The sequence below is a fragment of the Eucyclogobius newberryi genome, unplaced genomic scaffold, assembly GCF_026437365.1.
Source record: "Eucyclogobius newberryi isolate DKJ021-1_F unplaced genomic scaffold, fEucNew1.0.hap1 SCAF_8, whole genome shotgun sequence".
NCBI classification, from domain to species: Eukaryota; Metazoa; Chordata; class Actinopteri; order Gobiiformes; family Gobiidae; genus Eucyclogobius; species Eucyclogobius newberryi.
The window spans coordinates 17030017-17054238 of NW_027316500.1; the positions used below are offsets into that span (position 1 = coordinate 17030017).

At 39.7% G+C, this 24222-nt stretch overlaps 1 protein-coding gene across 5 annotated transcripts in view; it reads left to right on the forward strand.

Moving 5' to 3' along the window:
* Positions 1–24222, forward strand: part of kcnq5a (potassium voltage-gated channel, KQT-like subfamily, member 5a) — a 71719-nt gene that overhangs the window by 44990 nt on the left and 2507 nt on the right. Inside the window, exons 2-13 of one of the 5 annotated variants that reach the window (XM_072436937.1) lie at positions 7926–8016; positions 10549–10675; positions 11317–11492; positions 11631–11756; positions 13182–13292; positions 13421–13516; positions 15375–15469; positions 16191–16217; positions 18666–18907; positions 20182–20290; positions 21977–22108; positions 22250–22360. In XM_072436937.1, coding sequence (XP_072293038.1) covers positions 7926–8016; positions 10549–10675; positions 11317–11492; positions 11631–11756; positions 13182–13292; positions 13421–13516; positions 15375–15469; positions 16191–16217; positions 18666–18907; positions 20182–20290; positions 21977–22108; positions 22250–22360 — 1443 coding nt within the window. Of the gene's footprint in view, positions 1–7925; positions 8017–10548; positions 10676–11316; positions 11493–11630; positions 11757–13181; positions 13293–13420; positions 13517–15100; positions 15194–15374; positions 15470–16190; positions 16218–18665; positions 18908–20181; positions 20291–21976; positions 22109–22249; positions 22361–24222 lie in introns of all 5 variants that reach the window. The other 4 variants (XM_072436938.1, XM_072436939.1, XM_072436940.1 and 1 more) reach the window with 4 other exon arrangements.

A 24222-nucleotide genomic window follows, 5' to 3' on the forward strand; every position in this document is an offset into this window, starting at 1 on the left:
TGCTCCATGTACAGGTTGGCCACTATGGGAGAGACGGGCGAGCCCATGGCACAGCCATGAATCTGTCTGTAAAATTGTCCCCGGAATTGAAAGTAAGTGGTGTTCAGACAGATGTCCAACAGTTTACATATGTGTTCAGGTGTCAGTTTGGTCCTTTCCTGTAGGGTGGTGTCTTCCTGCAGTCTGATCCTCACTGCTGCTACTGCATCAGAGGTCGGGATGCAGGCTTTATCAGCACAGAAGAAATACTAGTTCAGGTCCACAGAGTGCCGTGCATCTCCATCTTGAAGCCTCTAATCACTCGTTTGAAGACGGTGAGGTGAAGGTTTTAAGCAGGGAGAAAAGATGGTTTGAAAGAGGAGTCAAGGAAGCTATTTTTGTTAAAAAAGAAAGACCTTCTTTAAACAGAAATGGAGGGCTTAGGTTTAATCTTCCTGTTATCTATAATGGGTTACTGAACCCCTGGAAAGGTAAAGGACCAGGGCATTCAAATGCTAATCAGGTACTCAGGGTGGTTGAGCCAGGGTCTCACTAAGACAAAGAGGTTTTAACAGCCCATTAAGATTCTGAATAGGCTAGCTCGGTAGATACAAGGGGGAGTTTCTGTTGAAACCAACAACTCTTTCTACTTCAGGAAGGCTCCTCCCAATGGGCGGGTCTTACCACAGAACAGTATTAATATCGGAGTTCTCGACCTAAATTCTGTTATTGACAATGACTCTTGGATGAGAAACGGGAAAAGAAATAACGGAACGTAAACGAGAACTGCGCCTGGGTGAACGGCTCCGGGACCGAGGGCGGCGAGGTGGTAGCCCGAAATGCGCCCCGGTGGAGGTCTCCTGGGATGGTGGAGGCGAAGCCTGGGATGGGCTGATCAGGTCCTCGTCGGAAGGAAGAAGGCTCAGTAGATCCATGGTGAGTCAAAAGTTCGTTTTGGCGCTTCAGAGGGTAAATCTTGCAACGCATGAAGTAACGAACGCAGGTGTAATTGATTGGCCTGTTTAAATACTGTGGCCGCCGGAAGGGACGTGGAAGGGGGTGTGGTCCTGCTCCCGAACTTAAGATAACAGACTTATCTTCATTTAATCTTCTGAATTATCTTTGAAGCATGTTATGTTTTCTTTCATTTGGGTCCTAGTCATTTATGTTTCTGTTTTGCCCAGATACTACTGCAATTTCCAATGTTTGGGTTGAGAAGAAACTTCCCATTTAATGATTATTCATAATTTTGACACTATGACCATGTACAGTGTGAATGAAAGGGAACTTAGCGCTTTTCCACCTTGAAGGCACTCAAAGCCTTGATATATATTATTCATTTTAATATATTTATTCATATTAAGACATATAATGAAATATTTCATTCATTTGTACTACATAATCTTGCTTCTAAAAATAAAAAATAAAAACTATATTTTTTTGTTCTTTCTACTTGAATGATATGTCTATTGAACCTATTACTTTAAATTTGTGTGAGATTTATTACTGCTGGTTTAGTTTTAAATCATTGATATCATTTGAGACTAATGAGTTTAAATGTTCTTGGATTATTCTGAAGCGTTTTTATCCAAGCCACTCTGTAAAGACTCAGCAAGGTTCTTAAAAGGATATAAATCCATTCAACCCCAAAATGCACACACACAAGTACACTAGGACTAAATGATGGTGGAAATTGTGCATATACCTAATATAAAACACAATTGCAGTGCCTCTGTACTTGCATGTGTGTCTGAATAATGATATGCAGGCCGTGATTAAGGGGCATTAATCTTGCCGACTGGCTAAACCCTGTGGATTTGCTCCAGTGTAGAGGGGCGGTGCCTTTTGTCATGAAGTGTGTTCTGCTTCCTAAGCTACGAGGGAAATGGTACTGTATAGATCACAGTACAAGTATTATATGTCGTAATATAAGCTTTTTTATGAGAGCACTTGTCATACTAACAATGATTGTATTATGTGCAGACCTGAAAACGTAAAGGTGCGATATTGGAGGAATTTGTTATCTAAATGTGTCTAACTTGTTCTAAGCTTGGCACATGACTATTATTCACATGAAACTGCGTCAACCACCAACCCTCAGTAAATCATAGCAATGTTTTTTTAGCTCTTACTTAATGATACTGTATACTTTACTATTAGATCTGATTTAGTCACAAAGTGCTTTATAATATAATCAGGGGATTTTTTTAATTCATTTACGAGAAAAAGCTGGGTACTCCAGCTTCAAACCGAGTTCAACAAGTTCAATCAACCAAAAGTATATTTTCATCATGTTCCTTCTCTTTTTCTGATAATGGGATATTATCTCATGGACAGCTTGTCTGAGACCTGCAACCTCCTCTTTTAATCCAGCGTTACTGAACCCCTTGTAACCTGCTCATTGTTGACAAAATCTTCAATCATAACATTTAATAATTTCTAAATTGGCACCTCGACTCGTAAGCGCGCTCTAGTTTCCTCCTTGACATCTGCTGCACAGCTCTGCGAACAGAAGTCTCCGAGCGCTCAAACAGATGAGACGATCTCCATCTGATGCAGCAGACGTTTGCGTGTCAGAGTGATATAGTTTGAAAGATGCTGCTTTTATGAACCTTGTTAGCTGTTGGCTCTGTTTAGGATAGAAGTCTGTGTCTAGTTAGCAACGGGCCCACATACGCCGTCGCACTCGCCCTAACGCACTCCTGTGTTCGAGCGTTCCAAGTCTCCATCACCATCTCAGCATCATGGAAAATTGGCTCAGGTCCGGTTCTTTCCTTTTGTCTTTGTACCCCTGCTCGCAAATTTTACTATCTGTCTTGTATTCACAAAGGATATACTGAAGATGAAGGCAAGCAGCTGTTTCAAAAAGTCACAATTAAAACTAGTGGAGGAGGCACAAGTTGAGAGATTGCGAGCAGTGAGTGTGTTAGTTAGATGAGTAAATGTCACACTCTTTCTGACAGTGGCAGAAGAGACAGAGCGAGCACATTGCTTATGGACTGCTGCTCCTGTCCTTTTTAGGATGTCATAAGATTACACAACATTGCATCACTATTAGCAGCTAACCTCTCATTATCTCCTTTGCCAATGTTATTTTTTGTTGTTTGTCTCCTAGCAAGATTGTTTGTAGATGTGTTGGGTGGAAAGTCAGTGATGGGTCAGGAAAGAAAATTATAGGTCGACTGGATCCCTTTTGCCCCTGATTTGATATACCAAAAATATTTGATAATGCAGAAACTTGCCCGAGTAATTTGAATAGAAATATGTTTGGCAAAAAGTAAATTTACAAAGACTAAGTAAAAAAAAAATATATATATATACAGATAGGGCTAGGTGACAATAACAGAAATGTGTTAAAATGTGTTTTTTTTTTCATTTCAGCCCTGATTTTTTTAAATTATACTTGATATGCATGATATTCAAATGTTGCATTACTTCAAAATAACATTCACAATATTAGCAATTTGTGATATATTGCACATCTCTAATAACAGGACTTTGTGACTCTATGGAGCATAAAGTAACACTATTTTATTATTAATATTGCGAGACAGGGTCAGTGTCTCGATGGAACTCAAAGTTCCGACATGTTTGATGTCAAGTTTAAGAAGAAACTATTTAATTTGCCCTGAGAAAATTTTAGAGCTATTGATGGAAAAATTCTTGGTCGACTAAAGACATGTTTTGTGCATTGATCAGTCAACTAAAGTGAGGCACTGGCTCTTTCAGTCAGTTTCCCATGATGCTTAGTAAACAATATGGGTGATTGGATGAAAGTGGTGTCCCTGTCATAGCTTCTTTATTAGTTGCTATGAGAATGCTATGCAAATCAGTTGCATAGGTTGACTAAATATTTTCCTCAATTATCTGCATTTACAATACACATTTATCTTAACCAACAGAAATTAAAATCAAGCTCAAATCCTTTAAATAAATATATGAACCCTGAGGCAAAACCAATATGTATACATAGAAGTACGAGTAAACAGGAAGGTTATATTTTTTTTAAAGGGAGATGTTTCACTCCCTAAACTCCAGCTAACTCACTCTAAGCCTCTTCTTTCTGCTGTTGTCCACATAAATATTTATTCATTCCCCAAAAATTGTCAACTAATAGAAATCTTGGCCTATAGCCCTGAAAAATGCCCAGACATTGACCTTTTTAAGCCACTCTTTAAACCGTTCCAATAAACACCCGTGACTCTGGCTCTATAATCATTTGCAGTTAATATTAGTAATCTCATTTGAGTGCAGCTGCTTCTTCTTCAGCCTGAAGTGTGGAGCAGTGTGCTCTGGGCCTCCCTGTGTCCTTGGCCTGGCTCTGTTTGGTGCAGGTAGTTGCTTAGAAATGAAACAATCTGCTTTATAGTTGCCATCATCAGGTGGGACACTGCACTTGAATGGCCAAACAGTGGGATTAACTAACAACTAATAAACTGTTGTCCTCCTGTTACCCGCAGTGTCTCTCCTGCATCTGTTTTGCTTTGACTTTTGTCTTTCATGATGTCCCTGATCTCTGTTAAGGCATTTATGAGATGTTACAGTTCAAATGTGTAAGATTGAAGATTCACAATAAACTTGGAGTAAATCTGTACAAACTCATCTTGAATCTCAGCATCTTGAGCTCTGCATTGTCTGCTCTTTGTTGCTATTGTGTTGTATTCTTGTTGGAGGACCGCTTTTGTTCATTTTTGGTCTAGGTTGTTGGTTAATCTGTTCTGGGAATTAAATTAATTCATGGAAGCTGGAAGAAGAAGGGATTTCTTTGGGTTTTGCGAAGTTATAATTGGACTTTGACGGTAAATTCAAAGATTGCAAGCTATTTCCAATAACCAGTAGAAGTCAGTAAAGAAAGCCATTCACAAAACTATTCATTGGTTTCATTGGTCATTACATTACCATAAGCCTTTGCTACAGCCATTCTGGGACATTTAATGTATCTAATGCCGAGAGCAATACTTTCCTTTCTTTCATTACTCGTGCCCTCCAAGTGATTCTGTCCAAATTGTATTAAGTTAGCAGTGAAGCCATATTATTTTATTCCCACCACTTGTGTCTCTGTGATTTCGTGTGAAGTAGTTTGCGCCGTGCAGTAGTAACTCAAGTAAGTGGGCCATTGTGAGGCATGATTCTGCTGACGCTCTCTTCCAAATTGGGCTCCGTATTCTCTCCTCCGCTGTGTTTCCGTCCCTCTCAGCCTCCTCCTGATTGAAAGTTTCTGCGCATGTTGGCACGAGATACAAAAAGGAAATGGTTAATGACACTATGTGGTGAACTGTGTAGAAATGTCTGACCCTTCTCGTGCCAAATCTGTCAAACACATTTTTAAGAACACAGGCGTTTCTCGTTCGGATACCAAAAACATGCCACAACAAAAAGGATTCAGAGATTTTGTTTCTTTTGATGTCAAGAAAAGCAAATGTTTTATTCAGTGTTTACTCCTCAATACAAAACAGCATAATTTGACTCATTGTTTGGAGCCTGTTGGCGTTAAATGTCGTTCTATCACTCTCTGGATGTGTCTACTAAAGGCAAGATAAGAATCATTTCCTTTCATCGAAATATATTTTTATACCAAAAAAATTGTTATTCCTCTTAAAATTATTTCTGGTTTCAAAAGAAATGTAATATTATTTGAATACATTTTTTAAAAGTAATTTCTTAAGAATGTTTTGGGAGATTTTTTGGATATCAATATTATTAACAGTAGTAATATAGTCTATACCAGACAAGGGCGGCCCGCGGGCCACATACGGCCCGTTTGTCTATATAATCTGGCCCGCCAAACATGCCAAGTAATATTAAAAAAATAATAATGATATTTTTTTTTTGCCTTTAGGCACATTTTGCCCCATGGGGCATTTTGTGTGCAAAATGTGGCCCTCGGCATGTTTTAATCCGACCTCTAGAAAGATTTTAGTTTCTATTTTCTAACTATCTGTATACTCTGTAACTGAGTATGTCTGCACTTGTATCCTTAATGAAGATGACATGAAATGAATTAAATAATAGATTCAATAGCCTATATTTGACAGAAAAGTCATATTTTATTTGTAATTTTATATATATATATATATATATATATATATATATATATATATATATATATATATATATATATATATATATATATATATATATATATATATATATATATATATATATATATATATATATATATATATATATATTTTCACACCAACGATTGCGGGCCGGCCCTCCGCTACTTGCCTGGATTCGAATATGGCCCTCGGAGGAAAATAATTGCCCACCCCTGGTCTACACTAAAGTACCCAGTGTGGTGGCAATTGGAGAGCGAAAAAAAAGCTCAGAAACCACAGCTCTAAGTAGTTTACATCATGATTGTTCTTGATTTTGTTCCTTATCCATTAGGTTTCATATACTCCTTCCCACAAGTTACCTTCTTGTTATGTTACTGCTTTGCCCGGGATGTTCCACAGAATGGCATTATGACATCCCTCCATGGAGACAAGCATGTATACTACCACATTTAAATTGATAGTATACAGAATAGAGAATTTACCGTGTGCATTTGATGATATTCCTACAATTTCGATGATACATCAGAACAACACAGATTCTTGTACAACATTACCGCAGTAGATGTGCATGTTTTTGGCTCGGCGTATAGATATACCTGGGTCATTTATTATACAACGTGAGAGGTGCTTTGTCTTTGCCACGCAGACCAAATCTGGCACGCTCCTCCACCTGCTCCTCATCCAGCACTAAAGCCTGCCCCGTGTGGCTCTATGACGTCTGTACTGAGGGGCAGGCACAGACACCGAGCCAAACTGCCGTCCACACATTAACGTAATACATGGGGATGCAAGTTTTCATAGGTATTTCATTTTTTTGTTGGCACCTCCAATAAAACATTATATTGATGGATTGCCTTTTTAATAACTCTTCATTATCAGTTTGATTTGTCAAGCTGATTTTATATTTCTCAAATGTGTATGCTAATTGTGTCCAATGAAAGCTGTGCAGCCATGGAGAGGTTGTGATTATAAATGACAAATGGGAAACACATACTGTTGGAACAAATTACAGCACTAAAGAAGATTAAAAAAGTTGTACTCTGCCGTTCAGATTCTTTTAGTCCGGATGTAATCACGGTTTTACTTGTACACTTAGTAATCACCAGTGAAGTCTTTAATTTCAATGTGTGGAGCAAAACATTTATCTATATATTCAAGGTTTGGCATTCACTACTTGGAAGGTTCTTTCACCACAAGCTTTTTGTTTGCCCAGGTTTGATTCAAGCTAAAAAGACCTTGAATAAAATGACACAGATTGCTAATGAGTTTACAACAACATTCATCACGAAAGGTTGAAAGGTTTTCAGTTCATGTCAATAACCTCAATAACCTGGCTTGATCACAACATGGTTTACAATTGATTCATAGAGCCGTTTTCTCATTCATATCTTCAGTACAGTTGTTTGGCTTTTAAAAAATAAATTTGATCATGTTGTCTACATCTCCACAGTTATGGTAGAAAAAGATTTAAAGTGACCTGGACCTTTCACAGTATAAAAAAACCTGATGTCACATTTTCATGTTTTATTGCGATATATGTCAGGTTGCAATCTGGAACTTTATTTTTTTCTTGTAATAAGAGAAACACTACCAATTGTGTCTCTTAGATGGCACGCATTTGTGTAAACTAAGCATAATGAGATCAGATGAAGGTTCACGCATCTGGCAGATGGCATGAGATTTTGCGGATTGTAGCCAATTCATGTTTCCTTAAATGAAAGGATTTTGGCCTGTGAAGATAATATATCTTCTACATAATGAGGATAAAAATATTTTTCTGTTGACACACACATACTCACTATAATTCATGTTTGTGGTGCCAGGTTATGTTTCAAGGTCACTAACACTACTTGCTGAGTTAATCTGTTCCTTGTGTCTGTGCAGGTTCATCCTGGTGTTTGGATGCCTGGTGCTGTCTGTGTTTTCCACCATCCCGGCTCATCAAGAGTTCTCCTCTCACTGCCTGCTCATTCTGGTACACACTCATTAAATATCTGAACATCACATAATCAGCCCAATGTAAGATGTATGACTTTATGACCCCAAGATCCAGACCAAAATGAGCTTATGAATGAATGAAATTATGTTTACTCTTACCTTTACTTCATTTGCAAACTTTTACTTAATAAAATCATACATTTTTGTTTAGCTGTTTGTTATTACAGTATCTTGACAAATGTATCCAAGTAATTGCATTGTCACACAGTTGCTCAATTGTTGCTCATGTCATTCATGATTGTAGATGTTAAAGGGCCTCTTACTAGCCCTGGACATCCATAGTGTCTGAGGTACCAAACTGAAGAATTGGAGAAACTTGCGAGCTCTTTAGATTTGATTTTATCACAGCGGATCTGACAGACAGGCTCTCCCCATGACAAGCAACAGGCAACAAGACAATAGGCGCGCCCATGTTTAGTTGTGCCTTGTCTGGATAATTTACAAATGCTGAAGTGTCCAATGAGAGCAAAGAAGAATTGCCAAGCAGCCTTGTGTAGACCAATAGGATTAAACCGGAAACTACAACGTCCGTGCAGATCTTGCAATCCCATTGTATAGCATGCCAGACACCAAAAACATATTTACAAAATGTATATTGCACTTTGCTGTTTACCAGTAGCAGTGATTGGTAATATAAGTTTATGTATTTTAACAATGTTGATCTTAAAAAGTACATAAACCCAGTTAAACATCCCCTTTGTTGCACTTGGTGGAAGGCAGCAGGACCTGACGGCATCAGCCCCAGGCTCCTTAACTCCTGCGCAGATGAACTGTGTGGAGTTATGGAGCATGTCTTCAACATGAGCCTGAAGCTGAGGGTGGTACCACAGGTCTGGAAGACCTCCTGTCTGGTACCTGTGCCCAAGACACCACGTCCCACCTGATGAAGACACTGGAGCGGCTGGTCCTGGACCACCTCCACTCCACCGTGAGCTCAGCCATGGACCCGCTGCAGTTTGCATATCGGCCTGGCATCGGGGTGGAGGACGCCGTCATCTCCCTGCTGCACCGCTCTCTCTCTCACCTGGAAAAGCCTGGCAGCTCTGTGAGGATCCTGTTCTTCGATCTTTCCAGCGCCTTCAACACCATCCAGCCGCTGCTCCTGAGGGACAAGCTGGAGACGGCTGGTGTGGAGTATGACCTGGCAGAGTGGATCCTGAACTACCTCACAGACCGACCCCAGTTTGTGAGAGCCCGGGACTGTGTCTGACACTTGGACCTGCAGTGTGGGGGCGCCCCAGGGCACTGTCCTTGCGCCCTTTCTCTTCACCCTTTACACTGCAGACTTCAGACATGACAGCTGTGTCCTGCAGAAGTTCTCTGACCACTCTGCCATCATCGGACTCATCACGGACGACGATGATGCGGAGTACTGGGGACTGGCACAGGACTTTGTGGACTGGTGTCAGCGGAACCACCTCCTCATCAACGCGGGGAAGACCAAGGAGATGGTGGTGGATTTCCGCAGACGCCACCCCACTGCCCCCTCACCAGCGAACATCCAGGGAAGGGACATTGAGAGAGTGGACTCATACAAGTACCTGGGTGTTCATCTGAACCACAAACTGGACTGGACTCATAACACAGACGCACTGTACAGGAAGAGCCAGAGTCGGCTCTACCTCCTGAGGAGACTCAGGTCTTTTGGAGTGACAGGGCCACTCCTGAAGACCTTCTACGACTCTGTGGTGGCATCAGCTCCTGTAGGTGTGGCCTGCTGGAGCAGCAGCATCACAGAGAGAGAGAAGAGAGAGGAGGAGACTGGACAAAGTCATCAAGAAGTCCAGCTCCGTCCTGGGCTGCGCTCTGGACTCGGTGCAGGAGGTGGGGGACAGGAGGGTCCTGGCTAGATTCACATCTATGCTGGACCATGAGTGTCGCCCCCTGCAGGACACTCTGTCCGCTCTGGAGAGCAGCTTCAGTGAGAGACTGATCCACCCTCGATGTGTGAAGGAAAGGTTTCACAGATATTTCCTTCCTGCTGCTGTCAAACTTTATAACAAACACTGTTAGTCCTGAACACTCGCAATACTGACCTAACCATGTGCAATTCCGTCATATGTGCAATTACTGTCGTGATTCATGTGCAATTACTGTGAAATTCATGTGCAATCCATGTGCCGTCATGACATATATTCATGTGCAATTACTGTCCTGATCACATGCAATGGTATTTATGTATTTATTTATTTTTATCTTTATTATTTTTCCCCTCCATCCCTTGTTGGGTAATGGGAGGTTTTGTCTATGGGAGGTTTTGTCTATAGGAGATCTTCTACTGAGAGTGTTTTTTAAACTTCCTATAAGCTCTTTTCTTCTGTATCTACCTGCGTTGCACCAATAAAATTTCCCCATGTGGGACAATAAAGGATTATCTAATCTTATCTTATCTTATCTTATAATTCTTATACTTTTGTGTATACTGAGACTACTGCTGTTTTGTTTGTGTTGTGAAAAGAAATACACAATTACTGAGTAAAGTTTTATGACCTCATGTTGTGTGCTGCAGGAGTTTGTGATGATTGTGGTGTTCGGTCTGGAGTACATTGTCAGAATATGGAGTGCCGGCTGCTGCTGCCGCTACAGAGGCTGGCAAGGACGACTTCGCTTCGCCCGGAAGCCATTCTGTGTTATAGGTAAAGTTTTCCATTACCAGATAGATAGATAGATAGATCAATCAATCAATCAATCAATCAGCAAGTGGTCTTATGTTTGGTTCAGCTCCCAAGGGTTGTGTCAAAGAAGGGCCTCTGATGTACAACTGACAAAATCATTTATTGTAAGAAATGTATTACAAATAAATGCTTAAGATAAACAAGATAGATAAATAATTTGGAAATCACAAAAAATAATAATAATTCACATGCTTTTTTGTTCAAAGATGTTGTTCAGTCTCTAGTGATTTGCATTGCCCCCGATCTCACTCTTACAGAATCATCATTTATTTAATGGTTTTACTATTGGTTAAAGGTAATAAGCTGTCAATACAGTTATGTGAAAGCCAGGAATAACCTTTTTTGGAATAGTGTCGATTCTCACTTTTCACCTAGGAAAGGGAGGAAAGAACGGTGGCAGATACGTGTGGGAAAAGGTGTAATTTAAGCTCCTCGACAGTGACTTATTGAGATAGAGCGGCAAAAAGCAGCTCCGAGTGAATCAATAAGTATTTTAAAAGTGATGGATGGGCTCCGAGCTAAGTCCGTCAAAATCATACTTTTTTTCCCCTCTCAATAAAGTGGGACAACGCAGGTATTTTTAATGAACTCTGTGTCCATAGACATCATCGTACTCATCGCTTCCGTCGCCGTGGTTTCAGCTGGTAGTCAGGGAAACATCTTTGCCACTTCGGCGCTGCGCAGTCTCCGATTCCTCCAGATCCTTCGAATGGTGCGCATGGACAGGAGGGGAGGGACCTGGAAGCTGCTGGGCTCTGTAGTCTATGCACATAGTAAGGTAAGACTACATTCTCCATAGACCTGACTCGTAACTTGGCCTGCTAGCCTCCATGGAGATGTTACGGTTTATTGCACATATAAGATGAACTATTCTGCTGTATTGTTTTCATTAACAGATATTTTGTGTGTGTTTTAGGAGTTGGTAACTGCGTGGTACATTGGATTTCTGGTGCTGATTTTCTCCTCATTTTTGGTCTATTTGGTGGAAAAGGAGTTCAATAAAGAGTTTGCCACATACGCTGATGCGCTCTGGTGGGGCACGGTGAGCCAACCACAAAACCAGAACTACAGACTGATGAAATTAGATGAAGAATACCCTGTTTTGCAGATGCCTGGTAGTCATTGCCATTTATTATGAAAATATGAATAACCAATGAGGAAATTCATTATGTAAAGCTCAGCTGTTATCTATGGATGGCCATTTGGAAACTCTGCGTTCATTAAAATAATTTCTAGTTAGGGATAAATCCATTCATCTACAGTGCTGGTTGAAGTGTTGAAATAATACTACCAATATAGTGCTTCTATCATTTACATAATGTAATGCAATCATCCAGCTGCTGCTGCTGCTGCTGCTGCTGCTGCTGCTGCTGCTGCTGCTGCTGCTGCTGCTGCTGCTGCTGCTGCTGCTGCTGCTGCTGCTGCTGCTGCTACTACTACTACTACTACTACTACTACTACTACTACTACTACTACTACTACTACTACTACTACTACTACTACTACTACTACTACTACTACTACTACTACTACTACTACTACTACTACTACTACTACTACTACTACTACTACTACTACTACTACTACTACTACTACTACTACTACTACTACTACTACTACTACTACTACTACTACTACTACTACTACTACTACTACTACTACTACTACTACTACTACTACTACTACTACTACTACTACTACTACTACTACTACTACTACTACTACTACTACTACTACTACTACTACTACTACTACTACTACTACTACTACTACTACTACTACTACTACTACTACTACTACTACTACTACTACTACTACTACTACTACTACTACTACTACTACTACTACGCATAGCTTTATGTCTGCTCCTATTCATCATACAAGCAAAGGCTTTTTGGTCATACTTTGCTGAGTGCGCTGCTCTGCTTTTCATGTGAGCCATTATTCCTCGATAAATGTGAAACTAGACGAAACACAAACAAGGAATAGTGCAGTCAATAAATTCAATTCAACCGTGCTGTCAGGTGCGACTAGACTGTTTGACATGCGGGAAAAGCATTGAGTTTATGACATGTCTCTGCTCACAAAAGCAAACACTTAAAATAATTAGATGGGTTTTGATAGATTTGTGTGAATATAACCTTTATCAAATGAGTTTAGTTCTAGTTGAAAATAGAAGTTACAATAGAAGCAATAGTAGCTGTTGGCAAAGGTCATACAGGTCGTAGCAAATCTTTGTACTGTGCAAAAATGTTGTGTTAGTTTTGAAGTTTGTATGATGAAGTTTATCATATTATAGAAGAAGCAGGAATAATGGTGATAATTGTTGGCAGAGGTGTGGAACATTCAATATGATAATAATATAAATTGTAGTTTAGACCAAATAACAATGTGTATGTTTTAACATGCAATTTATTTTCTAAATAAGAATAATAATTTTACTCATTGTTTAACTTTGACCCCTTAGATCACCTTGACAACTATTGGCTACGGCGATAAGACCCCTCAGACGTGGACAGGTCGCCTGTTATCAGCCGGTTTTGCATTGTTGGGGATCTCTTTCTTCGCCCTGCCGGCTGTAAGTCACATATAGCACATCAGATACGCTTTACAACAATAGTGTTGTAGTGGGGGAGGCAGCATCTTTGGGGTTTTTTTGGCTTTGAGGTGAGAAACTGAGTAAGAATTTGTGTATTTGCTCCTCAGGGTATCCTTGGCTCAGGTTTTGCCCTGAAGGTGCAGGAGCAACACCGACAGAAACACTTTGAGAAGAGGAGGAACCCAGCTGCTAGTCTGATCCAGGTGTGCACACACGCTCAAGAGTCAAGAGGTGTTTATCCTCTTCCCAGCTTTTGTAAATATGTGATCCACTCATACACGGCTGGGAAATGAATCAGGTTTTTGGAGATTTAGTTGTTTCTATTTGTCAATGGTCTGCTTGTCAGTAAAATCATATGGTTTTGGAGCAAAGTTCAAACTTTGGAGGGAGATTTTTTTTGTTAAATGGCAATTGTTAAAAAAAAAAAATTGCATGGGGATATTACCTAGCCGTACACCCATATCAGGTTCACTTAGCAAACTACATTAAAGGCGCAATGGACAATTTTTCGGCGATTTGAGAACGCAGGCGGAAGTGCGCATGCGCACTCCCCCGTGGGGACTGATACAACACACACGTGCGTTTGTTTATTAGCGCGATGGATCGCATCGCATCTCTCGTCTTCCGTAGATTTCAGTCCACTTCTGAGTCAGCTCGAACAGTCTTTCTCCGTCTTCATTTTGCGCCGTACACTGAGGGAACTATATTATGATAGATCAATGCGCTTAGACACGCGGAAATGTGGGACGATCCGCACGCGGCTGCAGGTGAGCGATAGGTGCGTTTTATGATTGATACGTGGCAGGACTAATCGGCCGTCCACACCACGAGGAAATAAGACTCAGATTTATGCCAAAAGAAATCGTCCATTCAACCTTTAAGTTACATGAAATAACACAAAATTTGACTACACAGACGGGGCAAAAAATCACAAATGGGGAGTCAGGAATGAAAAGGAGTTCAAGGACATTTAAATCTGTTCACAAGAAGTGTTTGAAAAATAAACAAATAATAAAATCTCCTCTTATAGAGCTAGTAAATATGGCAAGTTCTTGCTTCTGATTTTTTTGTTAGACTCACAGCAACATACCATCACTAATGATCAGTGCGATGTGGAGCCATGGCTGCTTTCTGCCCATTACTGGACAGTAGGCAGAAGGGATGTTAGTTGACACCATTTATACCATTATTTTGCCATAAAAATCCCAGTGTCCGTTAGTACACGTGGACATTTTGGCCCCTCTCTGACTGTCAGCGCTGCCCAGATTAACAGTGAGAGGCTCCACCACACTCCTGACAGCGATATACGAGGCATTTCCATGGTGATAGGTCTGCGGCAAACGCTCCTCCGGGACAATTTCATTATCATTTCAAGTAACATGTTATGCCGTGTAGTCATATATATAAGATTTAAAAGAGGTTTTAGGCATGCTTTTAGAATGGAAAACAGAGACATTTTCTACAGCTGTAAAACTGGAAGTACATCTCAGAATATGTGTTTGTACTATTTTGCAATCATTCATGGGGAAAAGACTATATACGCAATGAAAACCAATGGCCTCAAGCCTCACAATAAAAGGCTGGCAGATATTGAGGTTACAGTGAAGACATACAGAGCCATGGGCAGCTATTTTTATCCAAACGTGATCATAATTAGTTTCTGTTAATGGCCGGTGAACACCCATTTGCTGCCTGTTATCCACATCTCACATTTCCTCACTGTGTGTCTCATTCCTGCGCGTGACGTGTGTTTGTGCCATGCATCTGTGACCTCCTCTGTCTCCCAGGCGGCTTGGCGTCTGTACTCCACTGACGGCGCTCGGCCTTACCTCAGCGCCACATGGCAACACTACCAAAGCGCCCTCTCTCCCTTCAGGCATGTATCCCCCACCCACCACCAGCATCACCCGCAGGACCTACGACCCCAACCCATCATGCATCTGTTAACCAATAACCCTTCTCTTCTAACTCTCCTTCTCTCCCCCTAATCGAATACATGCCGCCGTCCTTTGCACTTTTCCCTAATAATTGTGATATTTATCCCTCTGACTCTGCATGCAGTGTGTCTGGCGTAGTTATGCTGCTGATGAGAACTCGGTTTCCATTGCTACCTGGAAGCCTCATTTGAAGGCATTGCATACCTGCAGCCCCATCAAGTAGGTAACAACTTATAGACAATAGCAACATGGCCGCTGCAGCGTTCTCTTCCTGCTCTTCTCACCTCCGCTTTATCTTCATTGGTTTCTTCTGTTGACCATATACTTGTGTGTGTTTTTTCTCTTGCAGACAGGGTTTGTTGAGCATGTTGAATTGAATGGTTCTTGGTCAGATGGTGGATTGTCATGTGCATAGTTTTATTTCAGGGATAAGCTCGAATTGGCCAAAGACATCATTGAAACTGAAGGTCAGGTTTTCCAAAAATGTCAATTTGGTGTTCCACAATTATCAAAGAACTGGGTGGTGCGTTCCATGACATGTTTGGACTGTTGAGAATAGCTGAGGTTAGAGAAGAAGATGACCCATTTGACCCTGAAGAAGTAAATTGTTTTTGCTGGTCAGTTTTTTAAATTCGCCATCTGAAATTGGCTTTACATTTTTTACTCTTTATTTTTTATTTTTTTAAAGACATGTTCCAAAAAACATGATTTATTGTATTGAACATTTTTCCAGTCTGTTTTCTGCTAATGCTTGGAAAGATGATTGTGCATGTCCATCGCTTGCTTGTACAGTATTTGAAAGAAAGCTTCGATCACACACAAACACACTATATTTTTGGCATGAGCCCTGATGTGATCCATTAGTCAAACTGCTTTTTTAGATTTGCTCTGACACTGATTTATCTCCTTTTTCCCCCTTCCTCTTCATCCCACTAACCAGGAAAGAGCAGGGCGAGACTACCTACAGGTTTGTATGACTCAGCTCTTTTCAACATACACATTTATTCTTGACATGCTTATTACACTGATATGGATTCAAACAGAGTACATTAGATAGTGTGGGTGATTTAAGAGGTTTAAAACATATGCTGTCTCTGTCTTGAATAGAGCGAAAATGTCACAATGTCCACTCATGTACCAATGATAATACAATGAAAATTCAACACTGTATATTTCACTTTGGTTCAGGTCTTGTTATTGTTATAAATAACTGATGTGTGTTGAATAATATGAGGTGGACATATATCATTATGTACATATAATTTGGTTACTACAGTAGTGTGAGCTTTAAACATAACTACTTTATTTGAAGCTCAGTGACATATGGTCATCCGCTCTCTCTTCCCCTTTCACTTTACTTTCATCTCAACTCTTATATGACCACAGCAAAGTGTTTTGCTTGTGTAAAAATGTATGCTCTCGTTCGTAGACAGAAGCCTGTACCATGTCTGTACCATGACGCACTTTTTCCATTGTGATGTTATTTATATAACTCATCAAACACACGGCTGGAAGAGACAGAGCAAAGTTTAAAAAGAGGTGAAGTGAGGAGATTGAAGATTTGAGAAGACAGAGAGGGATTTGAGTGTTAATTATGCTTATATAGTTTTTATGAAGCAGCAAACCTTGGGTACATAAAAACTTTAACACACTTTAAACACAAATACAAACAAACGTTTTACTCATCCCCAAACAAAACAACATTTAACTAGGGTTTGTTGCATCATCAACAAAATCCTCACTTAAAACACTTGCTTTAAAGTAAGAGTGCAGTGAAAAAAAACAATTAACTCTAGTTGTAATTATATGCACACTTCTCATGGTGTGAGTTCTTTCCCCGGGACCAGAACAAAAAGTGCTCTGTGTAATTAGTGACTTTACAGACTCTTACAGGCAGCATGGCGGCGCTAAGTAATGGGGTAAATGCTTTAGTGGTTTTATTTAAGCAAACTTGTAAACATCAGCAGTAGCAAACCGCAGAGAAGTTTATCACACTGAGAGCAAGAGCGCCGGACCCTCAAGTGAAAGAAAATAGGCTTTTAATGAGGGGTCTAAGCATGCACATAAGCAAGTGTCAAGGAGCGGTGCAATGTAGGCTACAGAAAGGTACAACATGGCAGTGAGCTCCAATTAAAACCACAGAGAAAGACATTTTAACCACAGCGAGTGACATGCCAACACAGCTAGTGCTCCTCCTCCTAAAACCTCCTGAAGAAAATCTACATGTTACAATCATTTGAAACCTGTTGACTCGCCTTAACCAGAAGAACTCCAACGCCTGTCTCTTTCTTTTCCTAACCATATTCCTTCTTCCTCTCCATTCTAGTAAGGGTAGGATTCATAGGCGACTCTTCAAAAAGTATACTTGGAGAATTAGGAGGTATTTACCCAGAGTCCTCTCTGCTCCTGCTCTTGGTCCTGTAACCTATGGATGGCATTGTCCCTAAAAGTTTTAGTTTATTTTTAATTCTGAGGACTATTGCCTGCTGCCTGTACAATGCTATTGAATTGATTATTATAGAATTGTATACAATGTAGTATTATGCATGTTTTTTCCTTCAGAATCTTCCAAAAACTTTACAATTTCTAATTTAAAGACACACTTTTTATATTGCTGCAAAATATTTTTTTAATTAAAACAATTATTGATTATTATTTTATTATAAATAAAGTGTATTATTATTATTATTTAATTGTCAAGCTTACCCCCACCATTGCATGTATACTGCTCAGGGCTGCATTGAATACATTTACAATTACTTTTCTTGTAATTTTCTGGGCCATATTTGTTGAAAAGGACAGTTTGAGGTTCATATGAAAAGTTCACAGAAACAGGGACTAGACCTGAAAACACAGAGACAGGCAAAGTTTTAAAGCTCAAATTAAAATCTTATCGCCTTGAACATTTCAGGTGTGGTGAGAGAAAAATATAATAGCTAGCATGACCTTTGGTGCATCATACATGTGTTTGCTGCTGTGCATGTTAGTTCACTTACCGTCAATACATATTTGGCTCTAGCAATGGAAATAAATTAAAATTTTGATCTGAAATACAACCAAGCTTCTTGTACAATATCTATACAGAGTTTAAGTGTGAAGGCTCAGTCGGTTGCATCATTATAGACAATCTAGATCCTGCAGTTTGTAGATTTTCTGAGGTCTGTTCTGGTGTTTGTGGCATGTCAGTTGGATGGATGATATTTGGGCTGACGGGAAAGACAGAAGGCTGCCCTGTGTCTGCTCTGCTCTTCTCACTCTCTGAGAGGAAATAAGTTTTGACATTGTCTTTTTTTCTGTCTTGTGTGTTTCATCTTCAATCTCTACCATTCTCCTTCTTTTCATCCTTCTACTTATATCTTGCCCTCTGCCCTTTTCTGTCAATTCTACATTTGGCTTCTCCTCTTGTTTTGTATAGTCAGAAGTTGAGTTTTAAGGAGCGCGTGAGAATGGCGAGTCCACGTGGTCAAAGTATGAAGAGCCGGCAGACGTCCATGAACGAAAGGCAGCGTTGTTCCCCTGGTAACGACGTGGGGGGCGGGGCCGATCTGATGGGTGGAAGTCCGACTAAAGTCCAAAAGAGCTGGAGTTTCAATGACCGCACCCGATTTAGGCCATCACTGCGACTCAAGAGCCAGATACGGACACCAGTGCCTGATGGTGAGCTGACAATTCTGTCACATTAACTATTTTTTCTCAATTGTCAAATTTGATTAATGCCATTTCTTCAGTTGTCCATAACTTATATACGGTACCAATATATTAAATTTTAATTATTGTTAAAAAATTAAAAAATATGAAATACAAAACGAAGAACACCATACAGTGAGCAAGTAAACAATGTCAAGACATCCAATAAATAAAATAATAAATAAAATGAAACTAAATAATGCCCCCCCCCTGGTAACCACAGTTTCTCAAGCAACTGGAATGTCCTTGTGAATAGTAGTTTGACATGGAGAGATGAAGAAAAAACTGTCAAAAACAAAATTACCTTCTCTTTTCCCATTTATTGAATATCTTTCCAGATTATTATTGCATGTATATCATTTAGATATTATTCTCCATGAAAGATTTGATGTATATGCCTTAATACAATTTTCAGTTAGAGGATTATAATGGCCATTGCTTAGTTTAATTTCTTGGTTATGTTAATACCTGTAAAAGTCCCGTTTCTCCAAGCCAAAGGATTCTTTCAACATATAAACACTTTTCATATGATTTTGTTTTACAACCTTAAATCTCAGGTCGGGGCTGTTTGATGTGAAACTTTGGTCATAAACCTGTTTGTCATCTGCCAGTAGGGCCTGTACAGGAACCACCGCCATCACATTACATTCAATATTTCTCCATTGAGCTTCATGTTGGGTCACACCAGTACAGCAAGAGCAACAGAGTACAGAGCTAAAAGTACCGGTAATTTGTTTTGATTGCTGTAGTAGAGTTTTGAATTGGATATGAGGTCTTTTGTCTTGCCATATGAATCAGGAGATTTTTGTTACTTACCTTTTTATTGTTATTACCATAACATTTCAGCTGTATTTTCATTAGTTGCAGCTCAAGCCTTTTAATGATACAGTACATTTAAATATTGTTTAATCCTGCTTTATGCTCATTTTATCAGTGGCATAAAGTACTTTCAGTATTATCGTTTATTGTGATACCTTCTGTAGCAATTTGTCAGGCTTCAAAATGTCTTATTGTGACAGACCTAAATACAAGAAATGTAGACAAATGTAGAGAAATGTAGACAAATTATGTGGTGCGCTCCTTTTAAATTGACTTTTCTTTGCAATTTATAGTATATACCTCTCACCTCACCTCAAGCTGATCTACAAAAGAAATCTGTTTGCCCCTCTGACATCTCCAAATGTCATCATCCTCAAACCGTGTTGAAAAATGTTGTATTATTGATGAAATGTTTGTTTTCACAGTGGACCCTGGTATGACCACAGAGGACTCTTTAGATGAGAGAGGCTGCCATTGCGACGTGACGGTGGAGGATCTGTCTGCTCCTCTCAAAGCTGTTATCAGGGCTGTCAGGTGAGATCTGCTGCTTCTCAAAAGTGTGGCTTGGTTCTACCATTTTATAATTCTTACCTGCATATTTATGGTGGAATGGAATGTATGTGGTTTGTTACTATTTCATTGTTAAATATTTAATCAATATAGAATTTTCGTAACATCATGTATCGTAGATTGGAAGACCTACAAGGTATTAAGCCATAGTAAGCTATTCAGCAATTATTATTGTGAAGCTTCTTAAGGAAACTAGATCATTCAAGCAATCTATAGCTCCTCAGCCTCATGTTGTTCCCCCTCTGGTACTCATGTAATGCTGTAAAAGACATACATTGACACATGCTGTCAGTCCCTGGTTCTCATATTGTTTTCTTCCTCCAGAATGATACATTATTGCTGTATTATTTTCACCATAAGGAGTTGAGCACAGTGTGTGCACATTATACATTACATGTAGTGTATGTTTAGTTCACATAGGTCAGATCTCAGCATTTTGACACTGGCACCAACTCCCTCAGTTTGTGAAGGAGTTTCCATCTGACGCAAATCAATTCAGTCTCTTCACAGCTTTCTATCATGGCATAGTTTAGACACAAGGAAACAGTTAATATCCATTTAATTCCGTCTAATTCTCTTTTCTGCCTGTGAGGCTAAATGGCAGGTAATTTAGCTTAATCACTTGACCACTAAGTGTGGCCTCAGGCCCTGTCTTTCTCTTTCTAATTGCCATTATCTGCAATGCAGGTGCCCAAAAGCTGAGAAATATCTATATGAGCTATATTTCTGAATCAGAAGTATCGGTAATCCATTTTGGGCAGTATAATACTGCATGTGAAATAAATGTACTTGTAAAAGTCATTTATTATACGTTTAAATGAACTTAAAACCAATGTTGGCTATAACAAGGTAAGGGGTGTGCGTTGCAGTCTATCTTTTTCTAGATATGTTGTTTTTGTTGTTGTTGTTTTTTCAGGATATCCTTAGAGCCAAACACTATAGCCAGTTTGCCAAAGGTTCGACGCTACAGAGAATAAATGACCATCCATAAAAATGTAACAACTATTGATAGTATAATATATTCTGGACAACTTTGAAGAGCCAGACATCTGAATTATTTTTTTGTTTGAATTGTATTGCCATTTTGTAAGACAAGCAATGTTTTAACTCTAGCTCTGTTCATACCTCGGCTGCTCGATATTGTGCCCACCCAGCAGGCGTATTCCTGTGCTATCCCAGACTGCATCTTTCCCAGGGTGTCAAGTTGAAGAGGGGCACCCCCTCCCATGCCAGGACTGTTATTACAGTGGCTCATCTGTCATTATTGTTGCCATTTAGACAGTGAGAAAAATCAGGCAACTGAGGAAAATATGAATGTGGTGTGGAGCCGAAAAGAACTACATACACGTATCATCTTTCATGTAACAATATTTTTCACCCAGCTTAGACTTTCAATAGCAAATAAGTTGTTTAAGAGCATGACTGCTTTGGTTTAATAATATGACCATAATGATATCTGAGAAAATGTCTCAATTCAATGTTCAAAAGAGAGTGTCAAACGAGGGTTTAAAAAAAAAAATACAGTCCGTTGAAATCTGTGTAGTTTTATGCCTCCATCTACTGGTCACTTACAGTAATCACACATTTTACATTGGCACTTCTTTATACTCTTGGAATGATACTAATATGCACCACTTTCTCTCCACACAGGATTATGAAGTTTCACGTTGCAAAGAAGAAGTTTAAGGAAACTCTGCGCCCGTATGATGTGAAGGACGTCATAGAGCAATACTCTGCAGGGCATTTGGACATGCTCTGTCGCATCAAGAGCCTTCAGACAAGGTCAGGGTACACCTTAAAAAGTGTCAGTTATAATGCAAGGATCACTTTCACTTTACTTGATGCTAAATTCCTTCCTTCTGTCTCATCGACTCTCATGATGATCCTACTGTACTTGTCCATCACGTGTCCTCTCTTTCTCAGATTAGACACTGTTGTTGGTCCTCCTCCGCGACCCTGCAGTCGTAGGAACTTTTCCTCTACCTCTATGCATTTATATTACAGCCAAGCCCGGAGGAAGCACGCAGCAGCAGGGTCAGACTTAACCACCACTGCCTGTCCACTAATTGCTTTACCCTGTTCACAATCCTTACTAATCTATACATGTTTGATCTGGTGTCGAGTGTAGTTGTACTCACCGTATACACAAATTGATATGGTATAGATTTACTAATTTAACACATTAATTAGGTGTTTTTGATTGTTCCCTTTTTTGTACCGACAAACCGCAGGCTAGTTAATAAATTAAATACTGTTGTGTCTATTTGATTGAGTAGCCAAGCATTTCACTAACTGTGTGAGCTCCGAATAACTCTTATTTGTGAATCTGTCTGTCAGTCCATTGTCCTTGCGGGGTGTGTGTGTGTGTGTGTGTGTGTGCGCGTGTGCGTGCGTGTTTGTGCGTTTGTGTGTGTGTGTGCGTGTGCGTGTGTGTGCGTGTTTGTGCGTGCGTTTGTGTGTGTGTGTGTGTGTGTGTATGTGTGTGTGTGTGTGCGCGTGTGTGTGTGTGTGTGTGTGTGTGTGTGCGTGCGTGCGTGTGCGTGTGTGTGCTTTTGCAGCTTCAGCTTGTCTGATTTGGTCTCTTTCCTGTCTCCAGCACGGCACACCCCGGCCTCAGTAGCCGTCCCAAGAACATGTCTGCTCCTGCACTACACAATTATTACAGCAACAACAGGAGAAATCGCTCAGGGTTACTTTGATTTAACTATATTTGAGAAAGAATATATTTGCATTGTAATAATAATGTGGATGATTAATATTAAAATGTGATGAAGCATGATGGGATGAAATTAACAATAGGCCCTTTTCACAAAACCGACCGGCTAGTCCTGCTCCTTTCATTCTTTATGGGAAATTAACCAAATTTAGCTGAAATAAATCAATAATTAATTAACACAGAGCGAATTACAGATGGATATCACAGGCAGAATGTTGAGACCTTTACATACCTTATAAGGAACTGTAAATGTAATAAATAGAATCAGAATCAGAAAAGGTTTATTGCCATTGTCAATGAACAGAATTCGCAAACATAGGTAATTAGGTAATGTTTTGGTAATTAGGTGCAACATACAAATAAACATACAAATAATGTTAAAAGTTAAAATAACACAACAAACTAAACTAACCTGCTTACAAAAACACCCAACTTTGCATTCTATGTGCTTTTATCTAGTTTGTATGTTTTATATTTAAGTTAATGTATGTTAGCCTTTAGTATAGTCCATATATCCAGGGCTGGGTCGCGGGGGCAGCAGTCTAAGCAGGGACTCCCAGACTTCCAGCTTCCCAGACACTTTCTCCAACTCCTCGGGGGGGGGGTCAGGGCCAGTCTTCACTGCCAGTGATGCCAGTGAAGACTAGCATCACTGACATCACTGCACTTGTATGCCAACTGGAACTAGCTTGGATGTAAATATACCCAAAAGTTAGTTGTGGTAAGTTGCCGCTGCATTTAAGTGTTGTCAATGACTGCTATGGATTAGGATCAAATCCCATCACTTCTGTCATCTTGGATAATCAATCTTTTTCATTTACAATTGCTCTTCATGACTTTCTAACAGCAGAAATAGACAACAGTATGCAGTGATGTCTTCAAAATGGTAGTGACAACAAATAAGTCATGTGACTAAAACCCATGAATAGTTGTCAATAGGCCCTTTTCACGATAGGCGTAAAAGTGCGGATTTTCATTTTAATTCCTTTCATTCTCTGTGGGAATTAGCCGAGTCTTGCTCAAATAAATCAAACTAAAAAATATGTCACAACAGAGAGCAAGTTACATATGGATAATCACTGGCATAACTTAACATGCTTAAGACCAAGTAAATATGTCATTGAAGGAAAACTACGTGTTTATAAGTATTTTTCGTCACAAAGCTAAAGGCTAAAATATA